The sequence below is a fragment of the Pundamilia nyererei genome, unplaced genomic scaffold, assembly GCF_000239375.1.
Source record: "Pundamilia nyererei isolate P.nyererei 1_Seehausen unplaced genomic scaffold, PunNye1.0 scaffold00001, whole genome shotgun sequence".
NCBI classification, from domain to species: domain Eukaryota; kingdom Metazoa; phylum Chordata; class Actinopteri; order Cichliformes; family Cichlidae; genus Pundamilia; species Pundamilia nyererei.
Window position 1 is genome coordinate 11,637,331 of NW_005187402.1, and position 21,920 is coordinate 11,659,250.

General features: G+C 42.0%; 4 protein-coding genes across 4 annotated transcripts; 1 reads left to right on the forward strand and 3 right to left on the reverse strand.

The window, feature by feature from the left end:
- Window positions 1-2,478: 2,478 nt before the first annotated feature.
- si:ch211-203d1.3 (protein phosphatase Slingshot homolog 3) lies at window positions 2,479-12,090 on the reverse strand (the record flags this gene model as incomplete). Its single annotated transcript, XM_005719957.2, has 14 exons — window positions 11,747-12,090; window positions 10,535-10,692; window positions 9,109-9,146; window positions 8,810-8,996; window positions 6,884-6,999; window positions 6,679-6,747; window positions 5,772-5,837; window positions 5,439-5,621; window positions 5,013-5,106; window positions 4,767-4,895; window positions 4,492-4,538; window positions 4,202-4,348; window positions 2,662-2,862; window positions 2,479-2,575 (listed from the first exon to the last, which is right to left on the reverse strand). Coding segments are annotated over exons 2-14 (1,422 nt in total), but the record flags the coding sequence as incomplete, so codon positions are not given.
- Window positions 12,091-13,048: 958 nt separating this feature from the next.
- grhpra (glyoxylate reductase/hydroxypyruvate reductase a) lies at window positions 13,049-17,103 on the forward strand. Its single transcript, XM_005719892.2, has 9 exons — window positions 13,049-13,277; window positions 13,485-13,615; window positions 14,393-14,465; window positions 14,550-14,666; window positions 14,758-14,846; window positions 14,949-15,050; window positions 16,066-16,201; window positions 16,271-16,401; window positions 16,505-17,103. Exons 1-9 carry the CDS (start codon window positions 13,192-13,194, stop codon window positions 16,624-16,626), a joined length of 987 nt encoding a protein of 328 aa, XP_005719949.1. The 5' UTR covers window positions 13,049-13,191; the 3' UTR covers window positions 16,627-17,103.
- Window positions 17,104-17,297: 194 nt separating this feature from the next.
- On the reverse strand, window positions 17,298-19,307 carry LOC102202143 (zinc finger and BTB domain-containing protein 5-like). Its single transcript, XM_005719893.2, has one exon. The coding sequence runs from the start codon at window positions 19,305-19,307 to the stop codon at window positions 17,298-17,300; it is 2,010 nt and encodes a 669-aa protein (XP_005719950.1).
- Window positions 19,308-19,951: 644 nt separating this feature from the next.
- tomm5 (translocase of outer mitochondrial membrane 5 homolog (yeast)) lies at window positions 19,952-21,221 on the reverse strand. The gene is made up of 2 exons (XM_005719894.1): window positions 20,968-21,221; window positions 19,952-20,290 (listed from the first exon to the last, which is right to left on the reverse strand). Exons 1-2 carry the CDS (start codon window positions 21,086-21,088, stop codon window positions 20,256-20,258), a joined length of 156 nt encoding a protein of 51 aa, XP_005719951.1. The 5' UTR covers window positions 21,089-21,221; the 3' UTR covers window positions 19,952-20,255.
- Between the last annotated feature and the right edge of the window lie 699 nt (window positions 21,222-21,920).

Genomic DNA, 21,920 nt, shown 5'->3' on the forward strand with positions numbered 1-21,920 from the left:
AGGCCATCAGCAATTATGTGACTATATATACTGTAATTGTGCACAAACTTGTAAAGTCACATTTATGATGACAAAAAAGTGGCAAATGGTACAAGAGAAATGCAATATATTACCACCACCTTGTACTTAAGCTAAAACATTAAAAACATCATTACAGAATCACTTTTCATTCTCAGGTTGAAGGCACTCATGTAGCCCTGGAGCCAAAATATAATGGATGAAAATAAAATAGGTGGGAAAGGTTCCTAGCAAACCAACATTTCCTTTAAATATATTGGCACACCGGCACAGAGGAATACAGTTTGGCAAACTGGCGTATGCCATAAAACTAGCCATGACATAATCCATAATGCACAGCTTAGATACAGTGAAATCCTCCATATCTGCACACGGTATGTGTTGTGAGAAGGAGGAAATGAACACTTTCTGCTTTGGGCTGGCAGGATACAGCCTCGTATAAGGAAATTAAAACAGTTATTGCATAGATACCTCTGAAGTGTTGAAAGGAGAGCTTAAAAAAACGGAAGAGGGACTGAGGGAGCTCGGCAGGGACATGCTGGTTCATATATGTTTGGATACCTTCATAAACATAAAACATAATAATACAATAATGCACAATGATTTCAGATATCCTGGCTTTCACTGGTACAGCAATACTGCAGCATGGCCCTTATAAAAATCAACTATCTACTATAGCTTTTATGAGGTGACATATGCAATCCAAGACCTGCAAAATATAAATTAAGACTTTAGGATCATTGTATAAAAACCTTGGCATGTTCCCAGAGCACACGTTCCTTCTTTTCTCCTCTGTGCCTCGTTTATAGTTCCTCTTGTACCTCCCTGCTTGTTCATCTTTTTAATCACTTTGCGGCTTGCTTTGGCCCGCGCCCGGCCGGCTGGATGGTTCAGGTGAAACATCCACACATGCTTTCTGGTGAGTGAGACACCGGCGCCCATAGCTACGCCTCCGCTGTCCTGGTGACCGCCTCGGACTGCCAGGCATCTTTGAAAAGAACAAAGTAGGAAAGTACAAAGTTATAACATTGGGATTAATTCTTCAGCAAGAAATCTACTCCACAGATACATCGCAACCCCAAATGCCTCTGAACGCTATGTGACTACCTGACGTAAACCTCGGTCGAAATCTAACTACACGTTGTAGCCGGCGACTACTGTGATTATCCTGCTTCAGTACCGTCAATACCTTCTATTTCTGGCTACTTATTCACAACAGTTTTTTAATTTATCAGAGATGGCATAACAGTCCTCGCTTCAACATAAGGAATAACAACGAAAGGACTCACAAATGTCAAAACTATTGGAACTGATGTAAGGAAATGTACAAAGTAGACAAAAACTTGACAGATAAATATTTTTAACTGTAACTGTGAGATGATTAGCACCTAAAGCAACACAACCATAAATGCTGCCAAAAATAATGTTGACCCCTGAAGTGGATTACATCATAATCTCTAGAAAGATTCACACAGAAGACTAAATCAGCTACTATTTTGGTAGTATAGTTACTGGCAGGACACAAGGTGTGAAAAAGGGGGGATGGAAGGCCTTACAGGTCCTTATATAGAGTCAAACTAAAGATTTTGATTAAAAATGAAACCTAGTTTGGGTGTTTTTTCCAATATGTATGTCTGTAGAAATATTAACATAATCACAAGAAGAAAAAGTTGCTATAAAAACGGCCTCCAGTGCTACCCCTCAGTCTCCTAGTAGTAATGACAATATAAAAAAAATCCTACATCACTTCATTCTTGCGGTGACGACAATGCTCCATCAGCCTTTTACAGCTGAGAGGTAAGAACCATGACTCATATAGTTAAAACCTTATTCATGAGCTATTTCAAACAACAGGCTTCGCTACATGTCCTCAATCTAAATTAGCCATTTCCAAACTGTCAGCTTAACTACAAAGAGGAGGCTAGAGAGACCAGCACTCTGCTTCTTTTACCTGATCATATCCTTTATCCACATCATCCATCTCGCTGATGGACTGCATTAATGAGTAGAGGTTCATTCTGCCACTACGATTAACACTCGGCATGACCTGGAGATTAAAGAGAAGTAAAAAGATGAGTAGCCTTTGATGCACTCTGCGTGAACATATGAGGACAAATGTAGGTCAGGCAGTCTGCTCACCTTTTCTGGTTCATTTACAGTAATCACAGGGCCTGTCTGCACAGGGTCTTGGATAGTGTCAGACTTTGGGGCAGGCTGTTCAAACACCTAGATGAGGTTGATAAGATATAAAGGAGTTAAAGCTGCAAAGGTAAAAAAATAAATAAATCCGGATTTTAAAAAGTGATAAATTGCTCAGGATCTGATTACCTCACAGTCTTCCCCTGAGTCATTTTTTTCATCTGGAATATCTACGCCATCATCCTCATCAAGTCCGTCATCTTCCTCATCATCTTCTTCCTCCTCCTCATCTTCTTCTTCTTCTTCTTCTTCTTCACTTCCGGCTGTCTTTTCTTCCTCCCCTCTTTCCTCGTTTCGAACTGATTTTTGTCTTTGGTCTCTCGACTTTCGCTTCCAGAGAGCACTATGGCGCTGCTGGCTGGAATGATAAATGCACACAGAGCACATTCCTCAACTGAGCTCCCAAACTACAGAGAACAGGAAAAAAAGAGCACTAGGCCTAACCTTGCATTGAGGATGCCGCTGTAGGTCTGGAGCTGCTTCATGAAGCCCTCATTGGGCTTGATGATGGACCGGCGATCCCTGACGTAGGTCAGTGCCACATCCAGTGTCCAGTGCTGCTGCTTCATAGCGTACGCAATCACTGTAGACGCAGAGCGGGACACGCCCATCTTGCAGTGAACCAACACCGCCTGACCACTCTTCCTGTAATACACAAAGATGAAGACGTAAACTCACACTGTGATTTTGGATTTTACTTAACAAATATTAAGTCGTGAAGGGAGAACTGCTGGGATGTATACACACATGCAAAATAATGCTCGGCAGTAAAACGCTTCTGGTTTGTGAACATGTGGCAGCTTTAAAACTGGCTGAGGAGCTGAACAAATTTAAGATTTGCAGCTTTAATTGTAGGGTAGCTTGGCCTTCTCTCACAGGTTTTGTTTCAAGACTCCAAACTGTAAACTGAAAACACAGAAGCAGTATTTTTCTATTTTCGTTGTGTGAATACTGCCTGTCATGATGTTTCACAACTCAGTCGTCGTTTGTAGACATCATTCACACAGATTAGACTTGAAATGGGAAGCCGAGTCACAGTGTGAACTGCGAAATTGGTGGTTATTCCAATCTTGATGGAATTCAATATTTGAGGAAACGTAGCCTTTCATTTTCTGTTAAAAGTGGGCACAGAGACCGACAACACTCTCAGCAGTATCCATTAAATATGAAGCTGCATGAAGCAAGCATAGCTCATCATAAAGACTGGAAACAGGGGGAAGCACTTCGTCTATAAAGGATTAAAGTAACGTATATAGTGCTAAATCTCTCTAACATTTTATATTTTACGCTCACTGGCCACTATATTACACCGTTCCAACGCCTCGATGATGCAAGATGGATAGAAGAATGGTGATTTCACCACACAACCATCTCTGGGATTTACAGAGGATGGTCTAGAAAGACAAAATATCTGCTGAGCAGTGGTTCTCTGGATAAAAATGCTTTGTCAGTGTCAGAGGGGATTGCTTAGAGCTGACAGAAAGACAACAGTAATTCAAATAATAAGTTGTTAAAACTAAGGTATGCAGAAGAACATTTCTCAATGTATAACATGTCAGACTGTGAAGACTTGTACAGTCTTGTTGCAGACCATGGGAACATAGTGTACCCAGAGCATCTTCAGCTCTGCCACCTCCACCTCAGCCTTCTGTCTTTTTGTCACTGTCACTGTCAGGTCTCACAACCATCTTGCAAACCTTCCCCTTCACTCTTGCTGCTATCCTTCTTCACAAATAACCCCTGACACTCATCCCCACCCACGAAACCCTGTCTGCACTCTCTTGTGCATTTAAATCATCTACCTTTATTATCTCCACTCCTTTCTTCTTCACCTTTCCACCTGTCTCCCTCTTATTTACAGTATGTCATAGACAGACCTCTATGGATATTTAGATTCACACATTTCAGCCCCTAACCGAGCTTCTGTCCCACTGGAACAATTACAACCCTTTTTACAAGTCTCGATTTAAAAAGCCTCTGGTACCTTGCAGTGTTGATGAAGTTAAATGTAGCTGGCCAATGGGACAGCAAGTCTGTGGCTTCCACATCGTACACTCTGATGTTCATATAATTGAAGGACTCTGGGAAAAAGTTGTCAATCTCCCTCGTCACATTCAGAATGTAGCCCACGCTGAAAAACGTACAGAGACACACTCAGAGCCAGAGCAAAACATAGTGCATAGTTAAATATTACCCTTATAGTGAGTTAATGGGATACAGAGACAGGCCACAACACACAGAGCTGCAGAAAGTGTTACAGGTTCAACTACTAACTTGTTTTTCTGCAGCTCCTCAAAGTTAGCTGCGTTCCACTCGGAGCCCTGAAACCAAATAAAAACAAAAAAGGTTAAAGAACGGTCAGAGAAGATGAAAAGGAAAGGGCTGACAGAGCCATCTTCCCTATCGCTGTCAACACAGATCTGAAAGGGGAAGTTACAGTCACATGACAACATCCTGGCACTAAAAGCCATGTCAATTTTTTTGACCACACAAAAGTGGCTGTACATAATATGGCTTTTAACTCTATCTGACCTTTAACAATGACTCACCAGGTATAGATAGTCAAATATTTTGGAGGGCTTGTCCATCTGAGCCATGGTGACCAGGATCTCATTGTCGATGTACTCCTTGTAGGGTCTCATGTCAAAGCCTATCCTGGTCTCCAGGGTAGCGTGCACCTACAGCAGAGAATGAATGCATTTTGTCACATTTTTTCACCTCAGTTATGCTCTAATAATTTGACTTTTTTTTTTTCTAAAACCAACTTCCTGTCTCTAGCTTCCTACACTTCTCACCATTTTGGATGTGAGGTTGTCCAGGTCTTCAGTCCTCATGATGTCTCTCAGGTGTTCTTTGATCAGGATCTCACTGGAAACTCTCTCTGCCGAACTTCCCAGAGAACAAAAGGGAAATTTTAGTACCAACTGGCAGGGAGGCACAAGCAATAAGAACAGTTTCTTATTATTACTACATTAATAGCAACATTAAGCAGTGAAAGTGCCATGTTTAATTAGTCTTTTTGAGGTATTTTCCACTTGATGCTACAGCTGTTCCTTTTTTAAAACATAGGATTTTAAGCACACAACGTTTACGTGTGGTGGATTGTGAATTTTCCAACTCCGGGACCAATAACTTAAAATGATACTTTAGTAAATTATCTTAACGTACATTATTTTTTTCTATCACATCAACTCCCTTGGCTACTACAAATAAAAGCATACCTCTGTCCATCGCTGTCCTTACGGATCGACTCCAGGTCATTCATGACCTCCCACTCATTGAGGCAGTTGCGATCGGACTCGATGTGCCGGTGGTAGTGCCGAGCCCATTCCAGCCCAGAGCCTGGGATCAAAGCTGCCTTGATTGCACGCTCACAGCAACCATGCAACACCTGCAGCACTGACCTTACAAGAGGAGAGACGGGAGAGGAAAAGCAAACAGAACATCACTATGTGTATTAACGACTTATCTTGAAATTTAGAGCAAATGAAAGCTATTGATATGCAAAGTGAGCAGCTGGACGCTGCCACAGTGGGGATATAAGCATCACTCACCACATGGTCTGCATGGAAACCGGTTTAAAGATTCTGGTCTCTTTTGCTGAGCTCACGCTAAAGCCACTACAGGAAACACACAGAAATGTGAATGCTCATTATTAAGCCTGACGACGAGAAAGAGAAGAACGAGAAATAAGACAGTAACAGTGTTAAGAAGCATCACTGCGCTACATCACAGTCTGACACACAAGAGAGAAATAATTCAGTGTGATTAGAATTAGTTCTTGTTCTTGTGGAATGAAAACGCGAGGACAGCGATTGATTAGCACAGTTGGAGGTGTGATCCAGCCTGATGAGGGGGAACATACTGGTGTGACATGGCAAACACACTTGGATGACACTAAAGCATGCACACGCATTTAAAACACAGCAGATTAAGCACCCATCATGTTAGCCCAACAGTTTTTAAACCCGACACCTCTCAGTTTACTGAGAGATCAGCTCTTCTATCCTTTTTTGAGCATCAGCAGCCCAAACTGTTTTAATCAAGACATAGCCGGCTATTTGAAGACACACTAAATGTGCTGGAATGGACATTTGATGTTCTTCACACACTACAATGCAGTCAAAGAATAAATTTATTAAGACTTTAAAGCAGCTAAACTCACTAACCTTTCAATACACAGTCACATAAAGAAACTAACCATACTTTACTTTCATTTCATTATTAAAAACACATGACCTCCATGCTTATGCAATGATGTGACTGAGTGACAGGAGCTGTTGTAGTTCACAGAGAATGATTCAACTCCAAAAATAAGGACATTACTCATTCATATTATCTCTGGCCAAAATCCCAGAAATCAGGCTGCACCGTCTGTGCAGCAGCCTACCAATCACTTCCTCACGCTTGCTTTCACACTGAATATAATCCTTAATCCTTCTTTAAAAACATGCTTCTTACCCATCTCCGTCCAGATAAACTTGTGTATTGCTCCATATTGGCAGTACCAGACCGATGGTGCAATGATCACTAGAAACAGAAGGGGAGGACACATACACACAAGACAAAGGAGGAAATTGTACTTGTTAAACCTTAACCAGGAATTATTAACAGAACAGAAATCGTATCTTGTGCAACTGTACACCTTCGTCTTGGTTACACACACCTGTCTGAGTTGGGGAAATCCATGCCCAGCAGGATGCTCTCATGTTTGTTGGCCAGTGTGGAAACCACGATCAGATACCTGACTCTTACTGAGCTAACAGAATCTAACTGCACCGCCTGCATGAAAAGATACACAGAGGGAGGGATGACAGGGAAACACACAACTTGTGAGCACTGTGTTTTACATGCAAAAAAAAAATAATAATCATGGTTTTCTTTTTAAGTCTAAAGTTGCCAAATAAGGTTGGGTATTTGCAAGTGGTGTAAAATATCCTGCGTAGTTTATTTTCTTTGGCCTTAAAGGAAAACTCAAATCAGGGAAGTAAATGTTGTCTTTACAGAGATCATGGCTGGCTCCTGTCTGGTTAAAGGCCTCTACCTATAGTTTTGCTGAAACAAGCTGAAACGAGAAAAGCTACAAGTACAGTTTGTGACTTGGTGCTTTATAAATAAAATTGAATTGAATGAAATTTTGATGTGACATAAAAATATCATATCACCATTTCATTGCTATAGCAACACCATGCATTTACATTCCCTAGAGCAAGAATAAGACAAGCCCGGGCACGTCTGAGGGCAAGAGCCACGTGTCCCTGGCAAAATATGCAAGTAAATTGTTCCCACTGAAGGTGGACAGAACAAAAGTTTTTCACCATGCAATGCAACCTGGCTATAAAAGTGAAGCAGCTAGTGATGTGCAACACAAAAGTAAACAAATGTCTTACATCAACAATGCTGAAGCAAGCTTCATATGACAGGAAGCAGAAACAGTGGATGGAAATTACTAACATATATTGTTTGGTCAAAGCGATGATACCAATCCAAATGGAAAAGGAGAGCTATAAGCAACTTGCTGAAAAGCTCAACCCAAGAGACAACAACCCAAATGGAAAACATTTTTTAGTTTTCTTATGTGACAATATCATGCTCCCCCTGAAGAGTTGCAAGGTTAAGTTACTTCAGCTGTTATTAACCCAAAGAATAAAACAATTATCTTATACTTTAACTAAATTTTTTTTTAGGACAAACACTACCTGACTTTGCCCCTATTCTGTGTTATAATGCTACTGCTGGTACATTGTTTCACAATTCAAATTTGGAAAGACAGTAGCTCATTGGAAAACAAAGTTTGAAAATGCCTTTCATTTAATTACTCTTAAAACTCCAGCTGCCTGCAAGCATCAATAAAATGTTGTTCCGTATTTTTCTCTATACATCCTCAACAATGTTCTTGTCGCAAATTTGCTTGGAATATTGCGATATACTTTCAAGATTAAATTGCCCACCCATCACACGTGATATTTTACTGATGCTTCCTACCAGGCAGTTTCACACATGCACTGGTGACTGGATATTTTCGGGATCTTATCCAGGAGGAGCTTTATGTGCTGCTAATTTCATAGTACAAAGTCTGTGTGATGCCTTATTAAGCCAGTTTGAGATTAAGGCAGGTAGTTTTTTGGCTACTATACAGAAAATTAAATGGGAGTATTGTGCCTTTCTTTGTGAATGCTGTCATCAACACCAAATAATAGCTCTGTACATAGCCACAAATTTTCCTATACCATACTATAGAAATATTACAAGAATAATATTTACGCAAGTTAGCTTGATGCTAGTGATACCGAGGACCAAAAAGCTGGTAACTCACTGTCTCTAAAGGTTTGGGACTTGTAGTGAGTCACTGAAATTTTCCCTTTAGTCACCTACCCTTTGAAAAAATCAATATGTGCAAAAACACTCACCTTTAGGTTGTCTTAACATCATAAGCCATAATATTTACCAAAACTCAACATTTTGGAGTTACGGCCTTTGCCAGTGATACAATCGTATAAGTTTACTTGTTGATCAAAGACAAAAATTAATTGTTTCAGTGTGACATTTTTCTGATTTTGCTGATATGATCTGTAAAGACACGAGTCCTCACCAGCTTCACTGTATCTTCTGGTCTGAGGTGTTCAATCATTGCACGGAGATGTGTGTGGCGCATGTCTGGCGCGCCGCTGCTTTGCTTGACAGGAGAAGTCGGGGTGCGAGACATCTCCTGATGAAGGCTCCCGCTCTTGCCATCTTCCAGCAGGAGGACTGCCCCTTTAACGAGGGCAAAGCTCTCTCTACAGAGTTACAGAGAGGAGGTTACTGCTGCAGCCATCAAGTAACTGGTTATTGTCTTTCCTAGGTATGCAGTTTATAACTATTTAAATGTCATGTGGGTTACACAGCTACCTTTTCTGAAGTCTTCCTCTTCTTTGGAGGCCTTCATCCTTAGAAAATAAATACATTTAAAAAATAAATCTTCATCATCAGGAATCATGAACAAAAAAAAAGTCTGGTTGGTTTGTATGTATGCAGTTCACCATGTTAACTTTGATTTACCTATAATTACATTTACAAAGCCTGTAATGATTTTGTTAGGCAGGCTGTTGGCAACTACAATAAAGTGAAAATATCTAGCTCCCAAAAGAGGGTCAGAGAAGATGCTGGAGATTCAAATGCTACTTAAAATGAAAAACCTGTTACACAGTGTTTCTAATGCTCTCAGAATTAATTCATTCCAACTTAATAAAGACAACGGTCCTGAAAGAAGCCAACAAATATCCTGGAAACACTAGAAGCACTGTATGTACACATGTATGTACATGTTTGAGTGTGATGTCTTTCCTGTCTAAAATTTGGCCACAGAACAGTGGGGAGAAAAAAGTTCCTCGGGTGAAATGTGGTACAATACAGATAAGGTGCAGCAGTGAAGAGACAGACACAAAGAGCTAAGTGGCATAGGGGAGGTGGAGTAACATTAAGTAGGTAAACAATGAAATAACAGAAAAACAATGACAGTAAATGAAAGAGAAATGCAATGCGTAAAGAGGGAAGGGGGGGAAAGAAACAAGAGAAGTAGCAGTAGTAACAAGGGTTTACAGAGAAAGAAACTTGAGACAGTAACATTACCTGTTACGCAACTGACAAGTCCAGACAGAGTCAAGAAAAAGAGAAAGAAAAAAAAGAAACAGAAGAGGAGAAGTGGGCAGGAGCCAGGAGCGGAACGATGAGGGTTTGAAGAAGGAAAAAAAAAAAAAAGGAGAAAACACAAGTTAAGATAGCAGAGCGTTTAGATTCTGTGACATAAATATGCAAAAAATGAGACTTGGAAGCACAGTAAAGTTATTTATGGTTTAATTTGCAATGATAGAGACCAGAGGGGAAAGCCAGGCCTTTGACATAATGCTGAAAAAATATTTATGATACAGCAGGAGAATGAGAGAAGAGGAGATGTGAGTGACAGAAGCAGATGATAGAGTATTGATGCACTGGGCCTTTATATGCAAGTGATTTAATCACTATCTGACAATGCTTTAACAAGAGTTATATCTGTGGTATTTCTACCATGTAAGCCTATCAGTGCGATCGCATCCCTGTCTACAAGTGAAAAACAAATCTGCCTTGTTATCATTCAGGCAAATGTAGTGATGATATCCACAAAGGGACACATTCAGGAGCGGCTGCAGTTCACGCAGACCTTTTCAGGGGCTGGCATGAATGGCTTATAGTCAACGTTCTGAATCATTCTTTATAAAAGAAAAGTAAACAACATAATATCTGCTGACACGATGCAAAATGTTTGTGTACAGCAAAACGGGGAGATAACTGAACTCACTGGCGTGGTGGAAATGGATGGGATCCTATGCAGGGTCAACAGAGCCATTGTGCAGGTCCGTCTGCACTTAACCTGCTGTTTCTTGCAGACCTAGACAGGCTCTGCTGGTTCCTCAGCCAAAACTGTGCCGTGGGTGGGGTCAGTACTAGTATTATTTTCTGAAATGAAACATGGATGTTTGGAATGCAGTTACGTTCAATAAATAAGCTTGGTATCAGTGTTGTTTTAGGAAGTCAGGAAAAATTGCTGCTGAACCATTTTCACAAATCCAGGTAAAGCGTAGTTGTGCAATATGAGGAAATACAATATCCATATCCATATATATATATATATATATAGCATCCACGTGCTGTCATATTTCTGTACGGATTACACCACTAATGGCAAACCATGGCTATATTTACAACATCTTACCATAATTGACTTAAAGTACCAAGAACTTTCAGCACTATCTAAAAACAGCATGCTCATCTAATTATTCTATATATAAAAAACGTCATGTTTTATAGATTGTAATTTTTAATAACAATGGATCAATTACCACCATTCCTCCCACAGAAATCAAACGGCATGACTTTAGCGCTGCAAAATCCCCTATTGTGTTCATAACAACACGAACACGATTAGAAGCAGCCACAAAAACAACACTGCAAATGGCATTATATTAAAAAGAGATAAACCGATAACTGAGCGTCATGCTCGTTAGTTTTGTGCTGAAACATGCAGTCTATATAAGGATGTGGCTGGGGTAAAAAAAATATCGGCCAATAAAGATTAAACAGAAATTTAGATAACTGCTGGTTCTCCGTGGTTTGCAGGTTCAGACGCGTTCAGCGTAAATGGTGTTGAAGTTAAAAGCATATTGAAGTTAAACTACTAGAAAAAAAAAGAGAGAGAGAGAGAGAGAGAGCCTCTTGCCGCTACCTTGGCTCTATTATTGACACATGAACACCGCGGTAACGCCTTCGTAATATGACAGCAAATACGGCTTCAGCTCGGTGCATGCGGACAATAAAGTTATTTCTTTCCTGGAGCTGCTATCGAGTGAGTTATCGTAACTACATGGTTTTAATACTGACAGACGGGCTCGACGCAAAGAGTAGCTCCTTTTGCAGTGATCACAAACAAGCTAGCAGTAATATGTAGCCTCTTACAGCCAGTCTTGGCATTCAACAGATAACCTCTAAAGCCTCAAAAAGGGCTTTTTCTTACCTCTCCAAGCTGGGTCCTCACTCTAATTTCCTGCTTCGGAGCCTGCTTGTTTTCCTTCCGTACCGAGAGCTCCTTATTCCGCCCTCTGTTGCTTTCTGAGGGTGAGGACTTGACCATTTACAGAGCGCAGAGGCTACTCCTCTGGAGAGTTTTTTTTTTTTTTTTAAACCAGCGAGCGAAGAGCAGCGTCGCGCGGAGCAGGAGGAGACGGTGACGTCTTACGCAAGCAAATTGTTCAGGCGGTGAAGAAAATTAGGCGTCTAGTTCATGTCTAATCCACGAGTCTCTGGAGCAGTAGGCTGAAATATTTTGCACGTTTTGCTTTTGCTGTGCTGCTGCAGAATCAAATAAATATGAAGCAGCAAAAGAGGAAATATTAAGTCAAACGGTTTGTAAGTGCATTTCACTGTAGGGGGCAGCATTGAGCTTATAGGGTGAGTCCCAACAAACTGCATGTGTTGGACATGTCGCTAACAGGGAGAAATCACTTTGGATATACAGTGGATATGCGTTTTGAGCCACTCCTTATTTAACAAATAATCTCTATATTTTAGGATAGATGGTAGGTGTTTCTTTTTAATATTTTCTTGGGACCATTTTGCCTTTATTTTACTTCTAGCGATAGTGGAGACAGACAGAAACCTTGGGGGGGGGGTGACACACAGCAAAGGCTCACAGGTCTGATTCAAACCTGGGCCACTGCCTTCTGGCCTGCTCGCCCAGTGAGCTAACCTGAATCATTTCTGTCTTTTAACTTTAGCATGCAGTTGTGTGAATTAATTCTTTAATTTTTTATTAAACTAAAAACATACTTGAAGCATCCATTATTTAAAAAAAAAACAATTGTCTGAGTCTTTTTGTGTTGATTGTCAGGTCTATTTTATTTATAGCTTATAGCACATTTAACCAACATAAGCTGTTTGATTATGAATTTATATACACATGCCTGTAATGAGGATCCCCGGGGAAAAAAACTTTACAGTTGTGTACTTTGACATTACAATGCGCATGCGTTTTACGACCACAGTTTATTGTTATGGTTTTGTCCACTCCTTTCATTTTCATCCCGCCAGGTGGCAAGGGGTAAAATCGGAAGAGTGATGTAAACATTCCTTTGCTGGGATTCCTGTATGATAATCCTGTTATTGTACCCCCAAAAATGAATAAAAACACGTGGAAGCAGGCTTTGAACTCTAACCAATAAGATAACAGGCAGATGGATACATGTCTTTTATGGCTATCATTAAATTTTATTCGAATTGTATGGGAATGCCAAAAGAAGTAGCGAGTCAAGTATCTGCACCCAGTCCCTACCACGCAGGCGCAGTGGTGTGAGTTTGACTACTTCCTGGCGTCTCGAGAGTAGCCCGGGCTCTGCTGACGTTGAAGGTTAAAAGCTTCAAGTTTCAGTCTTGAGTGTGCAGGTTTTCTGTCGTTAAAGTGGGATGCAGTCAGCGGGAAAACTCATGAAGGTTTTCATAACGAGGCGCATCCCGCAAGAGGGGCTGAAGATCCTGTCAGCGGCTGGAGTGTACGAAGTGTTTTTGTGTGTGAATGAACAGCAAGCTGTCGTTAACAGTGTTGTGCAGATCGGCTCATGCACGCTGTGATTCATGTTTATACACTCCTGTTGCCACACCATTACTCGAAGTTTTCTCTGCTTGCACAAGCTAGCCTGCATGTTTGAATGACATGCTACTTCATGCATCTTGTTCTTGTCGTGTCTCGTTGGAAGCAGGTGTGAGGTGTCTCAGTGGGACTCCGATGAGCCTGTTCCGAGGGCAGACCTTCTCAAAGGTATTCAGGGGGCTCACGGTCTTCTGTGCCTGCTGTCGGACAAGATCGATGCTGAGGTCCTGGAGGCTGCAGGTACGCACTGCCCTCAGGTGGTAGGGTGACCAGATCTAAGCAGACTAAATAAACAGTATGAGTGTGGGTGATTTTTAATAATGCTTTTGATATATTTATCACCAGAAAAAATAGTTTTTCCTATCTCCCTCTTTCTGCTAATCACCTCATGTGTGTTTTCCTAACTTTCATTCCCTGAGGGACCGTGGGGGACAGGAAATATAAATGCTGTGCATTCCCACACAAAGTGGGGCACTTGATTACCCTGTGTAGTAGTACTGATTTGGATCTGTCTGTCAGGGTCTGTAGCACACTGGAATGGACAGGAGGCCAACTTTAACATGGGGGGGAGGGGGTTAGACTCCAACATGCTATACAAGATTACAACCATACACTGTACACTCATAGAGAAATGTTTAAAAAGTTAAAACTAGCCGCTCAAGCACCTGTTTTTGGTTTCAAAGGGTTGCTGGAAGTCTGAGCTGGAAAGGCCTGTCCATTCAGCCACCTCAGCCATGCTTTGTTACCACAACTGCTGCAGAAGCAGTAAACTACTTTAAACCATGTGCATGAGTTAGTGTAACCTGTAGTTCAAGTGTATCAGTAGAATTCTGCTGAGGGGGGACAGTGACTTTATTTATCAGGCCTGAACCCCGTAGGTCTGTCCATAATCACTGTTAATCATTCAGCTTATATTGTCTGGATGAAGATGGCCATTTTGTTGCTTTTAACCTCGGGATTTGATTACATTTATTTGACAGCTACGTGACTGCTTAGCTGTTTTGTCTTTGATTCCAGGGCCGAACTTGAAAGTGATCAGCACGCTGTCTGTGGGATTCGACCACCTAGCCATCGATGAGATCAAAAAACGGTGAACCAACTGAACTTCACTTTTAACCAATAACAGGACACACTATATGCCTTCTCAGTTATACCTATGCTTTGTTTTCAACAGTGGTATTCGTGTTGGATACACCCCGGATGTCCTGACTGATGCCACAGCAGAGCTGACTGTGGCTCTGCTGCTGGCCACTGCTCGCAGATTACCAGAGGGAGTGGAGGAGGTGAAAAAGTCAGTCTCACCTCAACGGTTGTTTCTCTAACCGTTCAGCTCAAATTGCTGATATTAGTTATACAGTGATCACACTTTTTCTTCCCGCAAGTGGTGGCTGGAGCTCATGGAAACCTCTCTGGCTGTGTGGTTACGGTCTTTCTGGCAGCACTGTAGGAGTCATTGGACTGGGACGCATAGGTTGACTTTATAACCATATCTAATTTGCAAAGTCTGATCAGATTTTCCTCCTAGCATTTAAGACTTGATGGTAGTTGAATAACTGCTTGTGTTCGTGTGCAGGCATGGCCATAGCTCAGAGACTCATGCCATTCGGAGTAAAGAGACTTCTGTACTCTGGGAGAACAGCCAAGCCGCACGCTGCTGAAGTGAACGGAGAGTTTGGTAAGGAATGAATAGAGAAATGCACACAGCGAGAGGGGGATGATAAAGCACAGCAAGGTAGAAAGGGGAGGGCAGTAGTTGTAAACCTAATTTAACCCTGTTTCCAAAGGCATGTGGACACGAAATGTAAATGATACAGAATGCAATGTGTTGCACATCAGTTAAACCCCACATTTAACTGTAAATGGCTGGATTGAAACAAAGAAACTACAGTGAAGATGGCATCTGAGCTCTTGCGCAAATTTACACACAAGGCCTGTCCAAAGGTTTTATTCCTGGCAATTAATGATGTAGATTTAATACGTGGTAGATTTAATGGATGGATAGATAGAATAGAATAGAAAAATAAAGATCAAATCACAGTACTCTCAAGTTGCTGAAGGGATTAAATAAATTAGGATAACACCATCTTACATCATCACTAATACATCCACAAGCCTTGGTATTTCCATCATCTTTAGATGTGACAATAAGTGCAACATATTTACTTCTACTGCAGATTTCTGTCTGTGATAAATGCAGCGCTGTCCAAGGGCCCAGAGATCACAGACACAGCCTTGTCCCTTGTTTTGTGAAGCAGACGTGATTATTGTACTTTTAATGTTTTGTATGTAGTGTTTACAGAGTGGTGAACCACTCTGTCTCAGTTTTACTCACATCCTCTTTTTTTATACCCAGTCAGGCCTTTTGTTCCTCTCCTTTTAAAGGCGATGCTGGCACTGGAAGCAAACACTTTACAAAAAACAGGATGCGTGTTCTCATATAGGGCTTAAATTGCTTTATATCCTTATTTACATTGTACATAACAATTTTTGGAGGAGTACATTCACATTTATATTCCAACAAACTGGGTTTTGGGAAAGACGTTCATTCAAAACAATAATGAAGTGATGTGGATGAAAAGAATAAGTCACGGTCGGGTACATGATCAGTGTTGGCTTCATAGTTTCATAGTGGATATTTTATTGATTGTTAATCTACGTGTTTGTCCTGTGTCACCTCTTCTGTTGATCAGTTCCCCTGGACACACTTGTGTCTGAGAGCGACTTCATTGTTGTTTCCTGCTCCCTGACACCAGAAACCCAGGGCATGTGCGACAAGAGTTTCTTCAGCAAGATGAAACCCACCGCAGTCTTCATCAATACTAGCAGGTACTTTTTTTTTGTACTTTTTTAATAACAATAAATCCCCATCATCATACAGTGAATTATTTGATTTAGGGGGGCTGTGGTGAATCAGGAGCATCTATATGAGGCACTGAGCAGTGGACAGATAGCCGCAGCTGGACTGGATGTCACAACACCTGAGCCACTTCCAACAAACCACCAGCTTCTCACGCTAAAGAACTGCGGTGAGCAGAAAGCTTGTTCCCCGCGTAGATGTCTGCTTCTGACCTCTAATGTTTAATTTACTGTTTAAAAAAATATTTTCTGTCCTGTTTTTATCCCATGCAGTGGTGTTACCTCACATTGGCAGTGCCACCTACTCCACGAGAGGCGTCATGTCGGCGTTGGCAGCGCAAAACCTGCTGGGTGGTCTGCAGGGCACAGACATGCCCAGTGAACTCACCCTCTAAGAGCCTCAAAGTGAGCCGCTGTGCCTCTTCTGCTGACAGCAGAAAACAATAATGAAGTGATGTGGATGAAAAGAATAGTAAGAATGTAGTTCAGTCACGGCCGGGTACATGATCAGTGTTGGCTTCATAGTTTCACTTTAATCTGTCATTTTTGACACCGATAGCACTTGTTATATTCATTGTGCATTTTTGAGGAAGGAAATGATTGGTGCATTTTTGTGAAATATATTCAAGTACTTAATGGCCTAAATAACAAACCATCGGCCCTTGTTAACCCTAAAACTTCTCAAAATACACTATAATGTATTCTTAAAACTCATCTCCCCCATTTTAAAATGCAATATTTACCATGATGAACTTACTTGTCTGCACTTTCTCTGCTAATACTTCATGTCTCCCGTTACTGAAACAGCATAACACTCCAGCTTTTGTAATGAAATATGATTTTTCTGAAGAATAAAAAGCCAACTTTCATGCACAAAAGTGTGTAATTTTGTATTATCTCATGTTAAAAAATAGATTAGTGATCTATAAAAAAGACCAAATGAATCATTTATTCTCATTAACTTGTAGCACAGCAGCAATTTAAGCCATCATCAGTTCATTTGCATCAGTTTGGATACATTTTATAGACTTAATTGAATTAAATAGTAATAAATAACAGTCCATATTTAGAGCAAAGTGCCTGCCAAAGACTGGTCATCTTTCCAGTTTAAGCAGGTGTTCTTCGAGTGCTTATACAGGTGGGAGGACTGGCTGAAGCGCTTGCCACACTTGGGACAGGGGTAGGGCTTTTCTCCTGTGTGGACACGAATATGCTTCTTGCAGTCAGTCAAGTTCATGAAGGTTTTACAGCAGATTTTGCAGGCATATTTTTTCTCCCCTTCCACCAGTAGCACGTGGTCCTCAGCAGCTGCTTTCTTGCACTTGGAGAGAACATCCTCTGAAGCTCTTGTCAGAGGTGGCCGATCGGCGACGTCCCCCCCAGAGCCATGGGAAAGCTCTGTGCCGGCTTCTGATCCAGGTTGCGTTTTGGGGGCGATTCGACGGAAGGTTGTTGCTCCTGAGCTTTTCCCTGCCCTCAAGGGTTGGACGACAGAGGCTCCCGCACTGAGTGGTGATCTGACGGTGCTCAGGAACCCTGTTAGAGAGCTCTGGGTGGGCTGGAGGATGATGGTGTCACTAAATCCTGGACTCTGAGTTGGGAGAAGCTGCTGCAAGGGGACCGAGGTGACCGGAAAGATAAGTGAAGATGAAGAGTCTGAAGACTGAGCAGTAGAGGTGTTTGCCTCGTCTGACTTTTGATCCTGCTCACCTGCATCTACCAGAGCTGGAGGAGCTTCGCTGGCGGCGGCGGCAGCAGCTGTGGCAGCAGCTGTGAGGCTGGCTAGACTGTCATCTTCTTCCAGAGCTCCCATGACACTTTCAGTGCCGGGATTGAGGAAGCAGGAAAAGGCCAGGTCTGACAGGCTGTCCAGGCCCTCACCATCTGCCGAGTCCTCATCCAAATCTCCAGTTTCTCCCTGCTCCTCGGTGCGAAGATCTGTGCACAGCTCTGACTGTAAAGAGCCAACATTACATGTTGCTGGGCTGGCTGCAACCATATTCTCGCCACTGAATTGTGCATTCAAATTATCTGTGCAGGCTTCCAGTGGAGACGGAGGAGAATTACTGGTTAACAAATCTGGAGAATATGAGCTTAGATTTTCTTTTTTCACCTCAATCACTGCCATCTGAGGTTTGTCTCCCTCTTCCTCTCCCACCTTTACCTTGACCACACTGTCTCCATCTGTATGTTCACCCTTCTCCCACACACCTGCTATGCTGCTATCCGACTGGCTCGGCAGCTGGATTTCATCTAATTCTCCTTTGGGTGCTTTGTACTTCTTCTCCTCATCATCACCTTGGTTTTCCCAGAGTGTGTCAGTGATCTGCAGGCAACCTGAAAACAACGGAGCTTCTCCTCTCTCCTCATGGCTCACACAGCTCCTGGTAACAATAGGCGAACACTCCTTATAGTTTTCTCCAGGAAGTCTGCAGGTTCTCTTCTTGTCACTGAGCCTGTCCTCATGCAGCTTTCTCTTATGCCCCACTATCACCACACAGTCTTCATCCCCACCAGACTGACTCACCTCCTCTCCCATTTCCTCTTTATCGAGGTCCTCTTCCAGGCCTGATCTGACCCGTTGCTGTGAACTGCCTGCTACCTGGGAAGATGGACTTTCCTGCTCCTGCTGCTGCACAGACCTCCAACCTTTAGGCGCAGAGGCAGGGAAGTTTTTCCTGGACAGGTGTATCTTGCAGGCCTTGACCACGGCGTTGAGGTGCAGGTGCGATGCCGCCAGTAACACATCCATCACATTGGAGGTCCCTAGGGACAGAGTGGAGGTGTAAATCATATCGAGCAGGGTGGAGAAAGACTCTGGGGTCACCACCTCCGGATCGAGCTCTATCACATTGGGACCATCTCGACACCTGTCAGCCCCTGAACCTCCAGCCTCATCTGCAGTGTCGCTGGAGGTGAGGAGAGCCCTGAAGTGAGAACTGCATGCTGCCAGGATGGAGCGGTGAGCCTGAAAGGTCTGACCTCCAACCACCACTACACAGTCACACAGCTGAGCTTGGAGGCGCTGGTGGTTGAGCTGCTTGAAAATATGCTGGAAGTGACTTGGAAAGTTCATCACGGCCAATGGAGCTGGTTCTTAAACACTAAGGATATCAGATTGAGAATCCATCGGGCCAGTCGATCGATAAGAAACCGATCTTATCTCCTCATCCGCTGCGAACAGCCTCTTGGAGCACAGCTCCAGTGTTTAGCGGCGTTATTGTCTGATTCACCGGCTTTTCTAGAGATGCTCTGGAGTATGGGCGGGCCTGGTCCAACGTACGGTAACACGGAGGAACGCGGAGGATCCCGCGTGCGCACAGCTGATGCTCTCCTCACCAAAACGAACCTCAAACTGCAGGCGTGATCACCCTTACGCGATTGGTAAGCCACACAGCTCACACACAATAGCCCGGTTTAACGTCCATTGCTGACGCCTCCATCACTTGCAGTCTCACTAGTCCGCAGACTTACGTAGCAGCGCCCCCACATGGTACGATATAGGAAGTGCGGGCACAAACCAGCCAAAATATTTGATCACAAATTTGTTTTTAAATCGTAGCAACAATACAGCAATAATTTATCTTCAGAGAGCCAGAAATAGTTGTATATTACCTATAGTTTTATACTACATACATATTAGTGCTACTAATACGTGCTGTGTATTAAGTATATCTCTCAAATATTAGTTGCTGAAGAAACACTTTTACACTAGCAACATAAACATGGATTGACTTTATTATGACATCTGGAAGAAACTATTAAAGACAAAACATGTATAAACAAAGAGTGACAATGTGTTTTAATAATAATAATAGTTAAAAAAAAGAAAAAAAGTTTACAAAGTGAAACAAAACTGAATGTGTGTGAGCCGGTTTCTCCACTGCAGTGATGGACAAACGCTGGTAATTTTCCGCTGTGATTTTGTAATGGAACCAGCAGTCTGCTTCTGGACATCCATGCCGTCTCTGATGCAATCAGCTCTCTGTGAATGGATGGAGGAGGAGGAGACGAGCTGCTCCGCTCATATGCTGTCCAGCTTCTTTAACACATACGGCGCTGTAAACACAGACAAACGTCATATTAGCTCCACCAGCACCAGTCCAAATAGATACACAGCTCTCAGGTACAGATGAACAGACACAGTCTTACCTGCTACAGGTAAACAAATTCTTATAGGAAGAGAACAGGAAAGACAGAAGCACGCACCAACACTAACATATACAGTACTGTGCACAAGTATTGAGTGACTAATCCAAATTTGGCATTTTGTGTTCAAATCATTGTCAGTATTTACAGAGGAGGTCAGGAGCTACACAAGTGTCATCTGTAAAACACGGTGGAGGCTTTCAAACTCATTAGAATTGAACTAACTGTGTTTTTCTGTTATATACCCCGTTTCTATGTATGTTTCCACATGTTTCGTTAAATCACTGCACAATTTCCCCCATTTGCCTAGCAATACATAAAGAATAAATGATGACCCTACACTTTTCCACAGTACTGTGTATCAAGCTCAGTACTCCCTGGCACGTGAGGTGTATGTGATTTATAAATACTGTAAACCACAACATAATATACCTGATTGTGGCAACATTTTGATGTGCTCGGGTTACTTCACATGCATGATTACTACAAAGAGAAGGTGAGCAAATGACACAGTTTACTGATAATTAGCTGCATTAGATACCCGTGAGCGGTCTACTCAGCTTTCAATGTCATCTGACGCTACTCACTGGCTCTAAGCAGAGCGACGTAAATAAGGAAGTTTCGTAAAGACAAGATGACATCTTGTCGCATTTTCTTCTTCATCTCCTCCGGGTCCATTTTGGGTCCCAGCCCTTCCAGTTTAAACATTACTGCTGTAATTCTACTCGGTCTGGTTCGCCTGAAAAATTCACCGTTTCAGGCGCATGGACGAATTAGCTAAACCGGAAATACGCAACACCGGAAATTACGCAACACGACGAAATACGGTGCCTACACAGGGACAAACTATACAAAGGAATCAGAACGCGAACGTGTATAGTGGCGCCTTTATTAGATTTTGGCAGTTTTATCGTATATTTAGTTAAAATTTGAATAGTTTAGTTATTTTAGTTATTTCTAATTATGTTTTATTTATTATATTATTCTTATGTATGCTCTGCTGGATACTTAAAATAGTCTTATCCAGTGTAATGCAGAAGAATTAATACTCCTCAGGAAATTGTCTTTCTGCTAAAACATAATAGAATTATGTTAAGAAAAGAAACTAATAATAATAATAATAATAATAATAATAATAATAATAATAATAATGTTGGTTCCTCGGGGTGTGGTCCACAAGGGTCAATTTGACCCTGTTTTTCGGTGATTAGCTTTAAAAACATTTAATTTAGGAAGTGCATAGATCTTTTTGAGAGTGTCCGCTTTGGGACCATTGCTATTTAACTGAGTGATTATGTGTATGAGGGGTGCAGATGCCAGGCAAAGTTGTAATTAACTAAATTACCTGAGGCCAGCTGAAATAGTCTACAATAAATTGGGAACCCTTTGGGAACCCGGCCGTCTGGGGCCCCTGGCAAATTTTCTGTATAGCACAGCAGTCTATCTGTGCGTGTGGGCTGCTTTTAAAATGAAGATTATTTCAACACACACACACACACACACACACACACACACACACACACACACACACACACACACA